A 15,052-nucleotide genomic window follows, 5' to 3' on the forward strand; every position below is an offset into this window, starting at 1 on the left:
CATATTTAATTATCAGGTAATTTTTAAAAAGTTGCCCAGATCACACAAGATTAGTGAATTCCTAACTAAAATGGATTCTATTTTGCTGAGTAGCTTGGCAAAATCTGGAAAAGAAATCAAACAAATTAAAACCAAAAATTTTTATTATAAAGACAATGTTTTTATTTCATCTTTCCTATTTTTTCCTTTTTTTCTTTAAAAAAAAGGTATGAAGGCCTTTTAGAAGTAGGATGGAGCAAATCAGCTTTGTCAGAAACTTCTGGAATCTTCCTTCGTATGACAAAGGGATTAGCTTAATCAATGTTTTTGAAAGCTCACATTTGCAGTTATCTAATGTTAAAAGAAGTCCAAAATAAAACTGAATTTCAACCATCAGTCAGAGAAATCAAACTTCTAGCTTGGAAATAATAACAATTTAATGGACAAACAAAACATAATAACCACAATAAATAAGACTGAAGCACTGTCCTTTTTTCAATCAACAGCACGAAGAGTTTTTTGTTGTCATACATTTAAAACTCTTTAACACCAAATTAACTTACAACTAAAAAAAAACAAAAAAAAAGACTATCACAATACAAAGAGAGACACAAATTTAGCACTGCAGACATTATATAAATAAGCAAAATGCATAGTACCCATATCCAGAGCTTTCTAGAAACCTCAGCCTACGATAACTCAAACATATTATTTGATGTTACATTTCAGGCAAAATGAACATTTTTTTAAAACCTTATAAATATATAAATCCAGACCACAAAACATCTCCTAAACATTATATTTACTCTAAGTACAAATGGATATTTGGAAATTGTATTCACAATGCTATCTAAACTAGATTTTGCGAAATTATAAGTGTATTTACCTGTACTGGGGCTTAAATTCATTGGGCCACATCCCACATATACTTTCCTGTCATACCTACCCTGGGCATACATATTCTCAAAGTTAATAGTTACAGAATTAAAGTCAAACTACTATTCTAGAAATAAGTGTCATTTTTTACTGAATAAAGAGATTGGAACTGGTTCACTGTATTTCACGCAACAAATGTTTCATCACAAACAAGTTAAAGTAGTCTTAGTAATGCCCCTTTCTAAGAGTTATAAATATTTAAATGTTTATCATCAGTAATGAGTTTTAGACTAAAAAGCTTTTTTTTTTTTTTTTTTTGCCTACTTTCTGTGGGCATTCTATTCCCTCAAACCTAAAATCTGCTAACCAATTTCTTCTCATAAATATATACATTCAACTTCCCCTACATCGTGAAAAGAAGTTCATTAACTCGTCACATAGCTTATGCTTTTATTTGAAACAGGTTGCATAAGAACTTGAATCCATTCTAAAAGGGACTTAACAGGGAGACAGTCAGATTGCACTCTGCGCCTCCATCTTACTTCCTTGAAGGATCTTTTCGATTCGGGGTATCAACGTGGCGTGTTTCTTGCCCACCCTTCTGCCTGGCCTACTGCAACACAGTCTGGCACATAAGCCTAAACCATAGTATTTTGGTACAGCTCGGTAAAGCGCAGCAAAATACTTAGGTTCTCAGCACATCAAACCATGAGCTTGAACAGCTCCTGAATTGCTTCTGGGTTTCCACTGCCGCAATTTACCCCAAATTGCTATGGGATTAAGTTGAGTCCGTAATAGAATTTAAAATACAATGGGGAAAAAAAACAAAATCCACATAAAGTTATAGCAACTAATTTAAACGGAACCTCACTCAGGATAAGGGATGGGGCTGACTGAACAACGTGGTTTAAAAAAAAAAAAAAGAAACTAAACGAAAATCCTTTAAGGAAAAGCTCAAATCAGATCTCTGTGAACGATAACTGCTCTGAGAGAATTTCAGAGAAGGTTGGAGAGTGGAAAATAAACGTGGAGGCAAGGGTGTGTCTCAAAAACAAGCGGTCACATTTCGCCTTGACGTTTACTCCGATGCAAATTCCTCAATGTCCTTAATTCTCTTTAGTAATGCGGCAAAACAGGTACACAACGGAAACCACACAAGAGGCGAGGGTCCTCTTGGCAAGGAACGTGCTCAGGGGGCAGCGGCATCCAGGCTGAAGAGGATACGCAGAAGTGCCAACAATGGGACAGGGGCAGGGGCTGAGCACTGAGCAAACGGGTGCGTCTCGGGGCTGCTCTCCTCTTGGCCCACCCTCCATCCCCGGCTAAGATTATGAGAAGAGGAATCAGTTCATGCCTAACTGTCCACAAAGACCCCTACGGCAGCCTAACACGCCTGGCCCTGGTGTCTGTCTAGCAGCAGCTCTGCGCGGAACCTGCCCCTTCTCTGGGAAGACTCAGAAGGGCTCTAGGAAGGCTTGGCTGATTCACCCGTTTCCTTTTTTTGCTAACACATAAGTAGCAACGAACATTTCTACTTCCAGCGTACAGGGGAACCAACTGAGTCAACATTTGGATGGAAAACGGACCACGGAATATATGCCCAGTGGCTTTGTTCACGCCAAGGGCACCGATCACAGAGAATACGCGAGAAAAGATGGGCTAAATGACCGAACTTGAAACATGGCCACGTGTGTCAAATTCTGAGCGTGCGTCTCGGCTAAGAGGACGGTGCCAAACAGTCTAGGAACTCGTGACAGACGCACTGGCAGAAGCCGTATACCATCAGGATGACGAGGCTGGAAGGGACAAGGCTGACGAAGACCACCCCGAGGGTGACCTTCTTGGACACCAGTAAGTAGATGCCCAAGGGCAAGGAGCTGAAGTACAGCAAGCCTAGCAACCATACCAACACCCGGATGGACGTCTGAAAGAGCAGGGACGTGCAGTTCCACACGGTCCCGCTGTGCGACACGGTGGTCGCGGAGTCGAAGCTGGAGGGCCTGTAGAACTCGACCACGGGCGCGGAGCTGAGCGACGCTGAGCTCTCCCTCTGCACCTCCATGATCGTGATGACCAGGCAGCTGGAGGACGCGTGGGAAGGGCTGACCAGCGAGGCCAGCCGCTTGGGGGTCAGCAGCAGCTCCGTGGGGTTCTCGGGCAGGCACTTCTTGCCTTTGCCGCCGCCGCCGCACGTCAAGTTCACGAGGATGTTGTTGTCATCGGGCAGGCTGCTGACTTCATCATCCGGCAGGCATGTCTCGAACCTGCAGAAGGGGCAGACGATGACGCCGCGCGGGGAGTCCCCGAAGTCTATGATCTTGCAGAGGCATTTGGCACACACCCTGTGACAGCACTCCAGCACTTTGGGTTTCCTCTGTCTCAGGTTGTACCGGCTGTAGCAGATCTTACACTCCAGCTCGTCCGAGACCGGAGACTCAGCCGCATCCTCTGGCGGCTGACTGGCCATCCTGAATTCTGTACATCCAGGCTTGGGCCAGACGGGTCTCCTTGAAGGACGACTTCGATGAAGCTGTCTCCCCGAATATCACATCATCCGGATCAGGCAGAGATGCAAATGGGCAGGAAGAGGAGGGACAGAAATCTTCCAGGCATTTTTTTTCAGCGGCGACATACCTCTCTCTGTCTCAGACGCATTTTTACAAAGGCCACATGAAGGGTCTGCAAAGGAAAAGAGATTCTAATATTGTGAACAGTTCACTGAAAAGTGCTTTATGGAACTTCCTTCAACGGTTAGAAGCGGTGGACTTGAAAGGTTAAATCCCCTTCATCTTTTCACACATTTCTGCCTCCAGGAGAGGAAACTGTTATCTCCATGCTTAGCTTTTTCAGTCCACAAATATGATAGTAAAGAAGGAATTAAGAAGCGTAGTGGTGTAAAGTACACTCCAGAGCACTGTGCGTATGGCTCCATATAGAGATTTTTCTCTCTGAAACTTGTAACAAATGCTGGCCTCTATGAAGACTGAATGGGACACTTATCAGAAATAGATGTTTGCAATAAAACTCCATTCCATATAGACTCACTCATTCGGCGGATCATTGGTATAAGCTCCAATTGTCTAAATACCCTCAATAGTGCTTAGGAACACACAAAAGAAGGGAAATCTTAAGGACAAAGATTTAAAATGTGTTTTCAGAAAGTGCTTTATAAAGACGAGAGCGCATTTAAATACAGCAGACGCTTCTCACCTTCCCAGTGTAAAGAAATCTGTTATAAATGCCTTCCTTATTTGACTATTCAATTTCAAACTTTTTGTTTCAATACTAGTCTTGCAAACCGTGGTTGTATACATACATACACTCAAGGAAGAGTGAAGCATATGACACCTGACATAAGCATTATAACCAAGTCAAGTCTAATTCCCAAGACAGAGAAGTAAACACAGAACACATGTGCAGTTATGTCTCCAAATATGAAGAATCGTGCATGTCTGGCTATCAAGAAGTACTCAGACTTCACCCACTTGCCTACAGAAAGCCCTATACACTCAACAGTCCTTAACGCTGACCCCTAGTTGCTATTACTACTGGCTCTGGACAAACGGCTGAAAGCTGATTTCACGTACACAGTCTGTTCTCAATTATTAGTACTAATGGAAGGGGGCGGCAATTTGGGAAATCTCTAAATAATTTTTATTTTGCTTTAATATAATGTGATTGGGGCAGTAGTACATTTGTCTTAAATTATGTTCCGCTTGGAAAAATATCAGAATGTAATTGAATTTCTGAGCAGACCCCCAAGCATAACAGCAGACGGCTGTCATAACAGTTCTGAGAGGGAGACTGCAACTCTGCTAGAATTTTAAGTTTGTTATGGATCCAACTGCCTTAAAGAGAAGAGGCAGTGGGTAGGTAAGCTTGGATGATTTTTGAAATCATGAATAATTGGTTTGTGAATACATATTATCTTCCCTTTTCATTATGACCTTAGTTAATTTTTAAATTGACTTCATATAATACAAGAATGGATAAATGGTTAGCGTGGCAAGATACTCTTGGTGGGAAAAGGAAGTCAATCAATAAATAGAATCTCTGGCATCAGCCAAAAAAATGTAGGTAGAGTTTTTTTTAATAGAGTTACTGTATATGAATGCATGTATTTCAAAATTGCTACCGTAAGCTAATTTCTCTGTATCCACACTTACATGCAAAAAAGAATATATAGACACCAACATCAGCTCTTCTATCCCTTTTCCTTCCATGTGCCCTAAATATTCATTCCTGACCCTGATCCTGTTCAGGATACACGTGCCCAAGTCCTTGCAAAATGTGACTTTATCTTGCCACAGTTCTACAAAGCTGGCTTTTCATTCTCTTGGGGGATGAACATCTCCAGGACAACAGTCAAGGGACAAGAAGGAGCTCTAGGGCTTCCCTGGTGGCGCAGTGGTTGAGAGTCTGCCTGCTGATGCAGGAGACACGGGTCCGTGCCCTGGTCTGGGAGGATCCCACGTGCCGTGGAGCGGCTGGGCCCGTGAGCCATGGCCGCTGAGCCTGTGCGTCTGGAGCCTGTGCTCCGCAACGGGAGAGGCCACAACAGTGAGAGGCCCACGTACCGCAAAAAAAAAAAAAAAAAAAAAGAAGGAGTTCTATCCCTGTCACCACTCCCAGTTCTAGCTGCCTGCAGAGGACGGTCCCTAGTCCTGGGCAGGTCGCTAGTGATCCAATTCCTGGACGGCTCCCATTCCCTCAGCCCTCTTGGTAGCCACACACAAAGCCAAGGCCCATCCCAAGAGAACATGTTGTACTCTCTCTGCAGCTACCTTCCCACTCAGCCTTGCTGGAGCTGATGGTAACAGTAGAACTCACAACAGTAACTGCCTCCATTACTCTCAAAAGGACTGACGTACGTGAAGTTGTGTGAATAAGGAAAAAAAAGAATGCAAGCACATACATAAAGACATCAGGAAAAGAGAGGGTAAAACATTCAGTGAGGATAAATAAGCACAATTACATCTACAGGCACAGAAAGCCAGAGTACACATCTAGAAACACCAATAAAAGGCTTATGTGTAATGAAACTAGACCCCTACCTTACATCAATCACAAAAATTAACTCGAAATGTATTAAAGACTTAAATGTAAGACTGGAAACCATGAAACTCCTAGAAGAAAATATAGGGACAAAGCTCCATGACCTGAGTCTTAGCAATGACTTCATTTTGAATATGACACCCAAAGCACAAGCAACAAAATCAAAAATAAACAAGTGGGACTGTATCAAACTAAAAAGCTCTGCGCAGTAAAGGAAACCATCAACAAAATGACAAGATAACCTATGGGATGGGAAAAAAATATTTTCAAACCATATATCTGATAAGTGGTTAATATCCAAAATATATAAAGAACGCATACAACTTAACAGCAAAAAACCAAATACTCTAATTTAAAAATGGACAAAGCACAGGAATGGACATTCTTCCAAAGAAGATATATGAATGGCCAACAAGTACATGAAAAGGTGCAGAACATCACTAATCATCAGGGAAATGCAAATCAAAACCACAATAAGATATCACCTCCATACCTGTTAGAATGGCTATGATCAAAAAGACGAGAGATAACAAATGCTGGTGAGGATGTGGAGAAAAGGGAACCTTTGCACACTGTCAGTGGGAATGTAATTGGGTGCATCCACTATGGAAAACAGTGTGGGAGTTTCCGCAAAAAATTAAAAATAGAACTACCATATGATCCAGCAATTCCACTTCTGGGAATGTATCTGCAGGAAACAAAAACACTATGTCGAAGAGATATCTGCACCCCCATGTTCACAGCAGCATTATTTACTATTTACAATAGCCAAGACATGGAAACAATCTAAGTGTTAAACATGAATAAAGAAGTATATGTGTATATACCAACTTCTTCATATATATATATATGATGGAATATTATTGTGCCATAAAAAAGGAAATCTTGCCATCTACAACAATATTGATGGACTGTGAAGGCATTACGCTAAGTGAAATAAGTCAGACAGAGAAAGATAAGTACCGTATGATCCCACTTACATGTGGAAACTTTAAAAAATACAGACTCGGGCTTCCCTGGTGGCGCAGTGGTTGAGAATCCGCCTGCCGATGCAGGAGACACGGGTTCGTGACCTGGTCCGGGAAGATCCCACATGCCGCGGAGCAACTAAGCCCGTGAGCCATGGCCGCTAGGCCTGCGCGTCCGGAGCCTGTGCTCCGCAACGGGAGAGGCCACAACAGTGAGAGGCCCGCATACCGGAAAAAAAAAAAAAAAAAAAAATACAGACTCATAGAAAAAGAGGTCACTAGATTTGTGGTTACCCATAGGTGGGGTGGGGGAAGGGGGACTGGTACAAAGGCGGTCAAAAGGTACAAACTTCCAGCTATAAGATAAATAAGTACTAGGAATGTAATGTACAACGTGATGGCTATAGTTCTGACAATGCTGTATGTGGTATACTTGAAAGTTAGGAGAGTAAATCTTAGGAGTTCTCATCAAAGGGAAGAAACATTTTCTCTTTTTCTTTTTTTCTGTATCTATATGAGATGATGGATGTTAACTAAACTTATTGTGGCGATGATTTCACAATATATGTAAGTCAAATTATTATGCTGTATACATTAAACTTACAGTGCTGTATGTCAATTAGATCTCAATAAAACTGGGGAAAAATTTAAAAAAATTTTTAAAGGCATATGCATTATGTGAGACTACATTACACTGTCAGCATTTGACAATTAGCTGGTTACATGAACACTTTCTGTACCAAGCTTCTTACCATTAGAAGAGGGGTAAGAATGTTCTATGTTAGGTCCACCACAATTTTTAGTTCCTAATTCTGGGAACAAGTTATTCACTTAGGCAGTATTGAGCTGTCTAAGTGAATAACTTTATTTTAAATAAAGCTTTCTTTTTTTCACAGAAACACTCTTCATACCTTTGAATATGTTAAGATACAGTGTTATGATCATAATGTTCATATTTATAAAAATTCATATGGGGGCTTCTTGGTAACATGCAAAGAAAATACTAAATGTTCAAACATCCAATCAAAGAGATACCTAGTTTTCTAGCAAACCCACTCCATCAGCTTGAAATACGTCATCAACTCCTGCCTCTGAAAGTGGCACTTCTGGGCAGGACTGGCTGAAAGCCTTGAGCTCTGGTGGCATCCCTGGAAATGGGACCAGCACAAGTGTTTCTTTCTAGAATGGCATAAACAGCACAGTGACTGCTCCTCTTGGGAGGATGGGGTACCAACCGCTAGAGTTCTTAAATACCTTATGTATCTCATTATGATTCTAAGGGCCCCCCAAAATTTGAATAATAATCTGTAACTTTATAGGGTTACAATCAGTGGAGGTGTTAATTTGATCCTCTAAAAGATGGGCATTCCAGCCCGTTCCCACTCTGCGTTCACTCCGTAATTGCGGGCAACAATTCAAATGTTCAATGAAGGAAGAAGCCAGACCCCAAAGAGCACATACTATATGATTCCATTTCTAGAAAGCTCAAAAAATAGGCAAAACTAAGCTGGAGTAGAGATGCAAGTTTAGGTGGTAAAACTAAGAAGAGAAGCCAGGTTGCGATTAGCATAAAAGTCAGGACAGCAGATGCCTTTGCGGTGGGGAGAGGAGGGGGGAGGTGCTGCTAAGAGGCTGACGAGGTTCCATCTCTTGACCTGGGTGGTGGAACCTTGTGAATGTCCACGTCGTGCTACACCGTCAGGCAGGACATTTTTCTGTATTGGTGTCAACTTTACAGTAAAAAGTTAAAAAAGAAAAATCCATGGCTAAATACATTAGCTACTTTGATAGCCCAGATTTTTCTGTCAATGGGTATTTCAGATCAACTTATTTTTTCCTCTGTGATCTGTAAATTCATTCATTTTTTTTCACAAAATTGAAATGTCAGTCATTCATTTATCACCTAAATATCCAAGCATCACTATAAATCAATATTAAAAAGGATGGAATCTTTAAGGTGAGCAAATCTGGAGCGCTACTTGATGGGAACAACTGCTAAAAGTATGTCTCACCAGGCACAGGGGAAAGAAGAATCTGGCATACTAAAACTGCCTTAAAAATAAATACATGTACTTATGTGAGGTGAGGGACGTGGTAACTAATTTTATTGTGGTAATCATTTTGCAATATATATGTGTATCAAATCATCACATTGTGAACTTTAAACTTACATGATGTTGCATATCAACTACACCTCCCTAAAGCTGGGGGAAAAAACAAATACAAAAGATTTTCTGTTCCTAGAAGAACACCTATTCAAATATCTGAAGCTGATATTTCTCATTAATCACTTAAGCCTTTTAAAAATCATCTGGGGTAAGAATATACAAGGAGATAATGACCTACTATAATTCTTATCAATCAATTTGAGCTTTTGGGCAAATGACTATTTTCATTGCCCTACGTAATATTTGACTCAAATCCACTTTCTCCACGACTCAACTCCTTTGGTAATGAAGATGCAAACTTGGCTTGTATTTCGAAGCAGAGTCCCTCCCGTGGATATCTGTCGTCTGCCTACCTAGGGTCTTCTTTTCTCCTTTAGACCACACTGCTTCCTTCCCAACTGCCATGGCTTCTTTGGGGGAGTCTTCCCCTCACTCAAATTTTGTGGCTGTGGTTGGGTTGCTGCACTAATCTCAGTGCCTCCCTTCTTTCCCACGCCGCGGATCTGTGACCCAGCCGGCTCCTCACATGGCTCCACTAACCCCCTGCTCACAAGGACCAGTCCGGGTGGGCCGGCGACTCAGACCTGCCCTGTCAAAGCTCCTTCCTAGGACTTTTTAAATGTGAAGCTTGGAGGAAGGAGAAACATGCCAGGGGCCAGGGGAAGGAACACAGACCAGAAAAGGATGTATCAGGGAAATGTCATGCCATCAAGAGGGAGACTAAGAGAGAATAAAGCCAAAAACAAAAAGAGGAGTCAAGGAAGGCAGGAGCCAGAGATACAGACAAAGGCAAAATGCTTTTGATGAGAGCTGAACTGAGCCTCTGGACCTAATCCTGTTTGAGGCTCCCACAAGCCAATAAATCCCCATCTTTGTTCACGCTGGTTTTTTTGGTTGGATTGCTGCTATTCACAACACAGAGAGCCAGGATACAATTACCATGCTGCATTTGACTTTGAGAATTTATTGTGCTTTTAGAGCTAGGTTCCTGCTTAGTACTGCAGAAATTATAAATAAATAATGGAATAAAACAACCCAAAGCAAACAGGACTTCTTTGCTTTTTAAATTTTCATTTGCACGTGTGTGCATACATGCATGCCTGAACATATACACACAAATTTATATACATAAACATATAAAAGTCATCATACATATTGTTTCTTTATTAGTGGTCTGTGTGTGTGTGTGTGTGTTTTATTTGGTTAACTTCTCCTCCTCACGTCCCTCCACTCACATCAGCCTGAATGCCACACCCTTGCCCCCAGTAACCCATATTAACTACCTGCTGTGTTTTCTTCCATATATATTTCCACATGCATGTATCTATCCATGTACATATAATTGTAAAGACACCATAAGCACATTTTTTCCATTGTTTTTTTTCTAACTACTATACCCAGTTTTCTGCATCTCCTTTTTCCCACTCAATAATGGTTCAGAAAATCTCTCAATTCCACCAATACAGCCCCGAATTCCTTTTTTATCAGCTGTATAACATTTCACCATTTGAAGGTATGTAATATACCTCACCAATTCCTCCCCTGGTAAGCATTCATGTATCTCCATTTTTTTTCCCCCAACACTAACATTATTGCAGAATACAATCTTGTGATACACATCCGTGCATACAGGTGTTTTATTTTTTTTAAGAGAACAAGGAGTGTAATTCTTGGGTCAAAGAGATATTACTCCTAACACATGTTGCCAGATTGCTTTCCAAAAAGACTGTAACATGTACTTCAACTCAGTAATATGAGTGCCCTTTTCCTCTAACAGCAATAGCTGTTATTGAGCTTTATAATTTTTGCCAGTCTGAGGGGTGATGTATCATTATTTGAGTTTGACCGTTTTCTCATTTGTTGGCCGCCTCTGTATTTGCTCATGTGTCTTCATATTTTTTACTTATTTTTCTATTGGGTTGTTGGTCCTTTCAATTTATAAATGCTCTTTTTTTTTTACAAGTATTAAATTCTATCCTCTGTATTACAAACACTTCCCCAAATTTACTATTGACTTTGTAAATTTTTGCTTTGCTTAATATCCTTTGAAAAGCAAAATATTTGACTTTTTGAACAGTCATATATTTATCTTTTCTCTTGCAGCTTCTAAGTCTCTGATCATAGTTAATATTAATATCGTATATGCAGTTCCTTATATTGTACATGTAGTTATTTTCTTACAAAATTTTTCGTGCCTTACTTTTAACTTTTTTTAATTTTTATATATGGTGTAAGGTAGGATTCTAATTTTCTTTTCTTCTAGGTCAATAGCCATCAGTGTCAATCCCATTTGTTAAATAATCCATCATTTTCTGATTAACTGAAATACAGTCTTTGTCACATATTAAATTCTCATGCATTCCAAGGTCTATTTCTGATTTTCTATTGTATTCCATTGATCTATTTGTCTAGCCATCTGTCTCGACCATAACAATTTGAATACCGTGGATTTTTTTTTTTTTTTTTTTTTTTTTTTTGCAGTACGCGGGCCTCTCACTGTTGTGGCCTCTCCCGTTGCAGAGCACAGGCTCCAGACGCGCAGGCTCAGTGGCCATGGCTCACGGGCCCAGCTGCTCCGCGGCATGTGGGATCCTCCCAGACCGAGGCACAAACCCACGTCCCCTGCATCAGCAGGCAGACTCTCAACCACTGCGCCACCAAGGAAGCCCCTACAATGGCTTTTTAGTATATTTTGATACCTGGTAAGTTATGCTCCTCTAGGGAGTTTTTTTATTAATTCATTCAACTATTTATTAAGTGTCTCCTATGTTCCAGACACAGTTATAGGTGCTGAAGATTCAATAGTGAGCAAAATTCCTTCCCTCCTGAGCTTACATTCCAGTGGTCTGGAGGGAGGCAATGGAGGAATTATATTCTTGGCTACTGGTAGCACTTAACCTTCTGTTATAAACCTTCTGATCATTTTATCAAATTGAAAAAAAAAACTGTTGGGATTGGAATCACATCAAATGTATACTTCAATATTAAGACTTCCAATCCAAGAACATGGCAAGTCTCTAATTTGTTCACAATCTTTTTTAAAAAAATCTATTTTATTTATATATTGTTGGCTGCATTGGGTCTGTTGCTTCGCGCGGGCCTTCTCTAGTTGTGGCGAGCAGGGGCTACTCTTCGTTGTGGTGCGCGGTCTTCTCACGATGGTGGCTTCTCTTGTTGCGGAGCACGGGCCCCAGGCACGCAGGCTTCAGTAGTTGTGGCACGTGGGCTCAGCAGTTGTGGCTAGCGTGCTCCAGAGCGCAGGCTCAGCAGTGGTGGCACACAGGCTTGGCTGCTCTGCAGCCTGTGGGATCTTCCAGGACTAGGGCTCGAAACCGCCTCCCCTGCATTGGAAGGCGGATTCTTAACCACTGCGCCACCAGGGAAGCCCTGTTCACAGTCTTGATCTATGTTCTTCAATAAGACATTTTCATTTTCTCCATGTTTCATGCCTTTCTTTTAAACTTATTCTTCAGTATTTTTAAGGTTTTGTCACTATTCTAATTTGTCCCTACTCTTCATTTCTAAGGGCCTGTTGCTATTATAGGGCAAGAAGGAGGCTTTTGATTTTGTTTATTTATTTTTAATCCAGGCACTTACCAAATTCTCTTATGCATTCTTACAGGATTTACTTGGACTGTCTTGGATTTACAAGGTATACAATCATATCATTAGGGGAAGAAAAAGATAGTTTTAGCTTGTCTTTTCCAGTATTTATTCCAGTTATTTCATTTTTCTTGTTTTAACAAACTTACCAGAAACTCTAAGACAAGGTTAATAATTCCCACAAGAATGTAAGCTCCATGAGTCACAGCCTTTTCTCTTCTTTATTCATTCCTGAGAACACAGACCAACATCTTGGCCCAAAGCAAGTGCTGAAAAAACATTTGTTAAATGAATAAGTCATAGCAATGTCGTTTAGTTGCTAATACTAACTGTAAATTTTTGTGTGTTTTGCTGTTTAGAATGATACTGTTGGTTTTGGTAAATGGCCTATTATATTAATGTAGTTTCCATTCTTAATTTATACTTTTTATTAGTTGTGTCTATACATTTTATTAAATACTTTTTCAGCATCTATTGATGTGACCATGTGGTTTTCTAGCCCTAATTTGATCATGTGAGGGATTTTACTGAAAAATTTCCACTCATGTTCTTGGAATAAACCCTACCTAGTCATACATAGTTGGGTCCTCAAATACACTGATGGGTTCTATCTGCTAATCTTTTATTTAGAATTTTACATCCATATTCAACATTAAATTGGTCTCCAGACTAGTTTTGTACTCTATCAGGTTTTGTAATTAAATGTATGCTTATCTTACAAATGAATTAGGGGCTTTTCATCATCTTCTTGAACAGTCCAAATAATGATAAAATTATTTGTTTTTTAAAGTTTACATAAAACTCAGCTGTAACTTCATATGATCCCCTTGCCTTTTTAAATGGAAGATCTTTAATCACTTTTCCAATCTCTTTTATGGTACTGTCCTATTCATGTTTTCCACTTTTTCCTGAGTCAAATTTACACATTTATATTTGGCAAGGAAATAATCCATTTTTTCTGATTTTTCAAATTCATTGCCATAGAGTTGAATGCAGTTGTCATTGTTATCTTCTTTGAATTGCTCCTATAGCTCTGATTATGTCCTTTTTCTCATTTTGTCTTGTAAATATTTTATTATTTATTAATTTCCTAATCAGACACATAATCTTTATATCTATTTTATTGCTTCAAAGAACCAGCTATTATTAATGTATTTATCCTTTCTATTATTTATTTCATTAACTTCAGCTTTTATCTTTATTATTACCTCTTTCTAATTTATTTGTTTGTTTTGTCATCTTTTTTCTCATTTCATGATGAGATACACTTCGTCTTTATTCTTAAATAAGGAACACATTCAAAGGCTGTAAAATTTCCATTGGCTACAGCTTTCATTCTACCCTATAGCTTTTGGAATAAATCACGCTCTTTTATTGATTTCTATATATCTCGTAAAGTGACTTTTGCCTCCTCCTTTGATACAAATGTTATAAAGACTGATTTTAAATTTCCAAGTAAACAGTTTCTTTTTTATTACCTTCTCATTTATTTCTAATCTTACTGGATTATGATCACAGAACAAGATCTATAAAAATCTCTTTTCCTTTGGCTTTGTTAAGGTCTTCTTTGTGGTCAAGTATACAATCAAGTTTTGTAAGTAATCCAGAACAGAATATTCTGTATTCGAGGGATGTAAGGTTCTAGCATATCCGTTAAATCTAACTTTTTTTATTTATTCAATTTCTCCATCTTAGGGGTCTGCACAAAGTTAAGACGGGTTGCGACAAATGAGAGAGGTTTATTTAAGTCTCACCATAACTGCATTTGCATTTCTAATACTTTGCTTTACAGATTTAGTGGCTATGTTATTTTATACATACATATTTCTTTATCTTCTTCATAAACTGTGCTTTTTTAGAATCATTATATAATTTCTTTCCTTATCCTATTTATGCACTTAACTTAAATATAACTTAAATACTAAACCTCATATTGCTAGTTCTTCTGACTCTCTATATTGGCCTGAGATCTTTGTCCATCATTTATTTTTTTTCAACTTCTATCACTTTGTTGCAAATGTTTCTTTAAAATACCATATGCCCGGGTTTTGCTTTTTAACTTAGCCTAACAGTATCAAATTTTTAATGGGAAAATTCAGTTCATTCACATTTAATGTAAAGACTATTATATTTGAACTTATTCTTTCCTTCCCACTTGAGTTAAATGGTTAATTTAGAAATTTTCAAAAGAAAAGGAAAGAAAAGAAAAGAAAAATTTCCTCTGCTATTATCTCTGCTCACCTTGAGGTAGTTCTGATTAACTTTTTGTTTGGATGCTTTTTGTTTGATACTCTTTCCCTGAGTATTTTTGTTAGAAAATGGGTGATGACATCTCTGAATTCCTGCGTAACAGTAAATGCCTTATATCCTGACAGAGAGATGGCAGCCTGGCTATGCACGTGA

The 15,052-nt window shown here is 39.3% G+C and overlaps 1 protein-coding gene across 2 annotated transcripts in view; it reads right to left on the reverse strand.

Annotated features, from left to right (window-relative positions):
• Nucleotides 1-1,032: 1,032 nt before the first annotated feature.
• Nucleotides 1,033-15,052, reverse strand: part of RNF182 (ring finger protein 182) — a 58,733-nt gene continuing 44,713 nt past the window's right edge. For both annotated transcript variants that reach the window (XM_067006738.1, XM_067006739.1), the window contains exon 2: nucleotides 1,033-3,534. In XM_067006738.1, coding sequence (XP_066862839.1) covers nucleotides 2,573-3,322 — 750 coding nt within the window. In that variant the 5' untranslated portion in view covers nucleotides 3,323-3,534 and the 3' untranslated portion in view covers nucleotides 1,033-2,572. The remainder of the gene's footprint in view (nucleotides 3,535-15,052) is intronic.

The sequence above is a fragment of the Kogia breviceps genome, chromosome 10 (assembly GCF_026419965.1).
Source record: "Kogia breviceps isolate mKogBre1 chromosome 10, mKogBre1 haplotype 1, whole genome shotgun sequence".
NCBI classification, from domain to species: Eukaryota; Metazoa; Chordata; class Mammalia; order Artiodactyla; family Physeteridae; genus Kogia; species Kogia breviceps.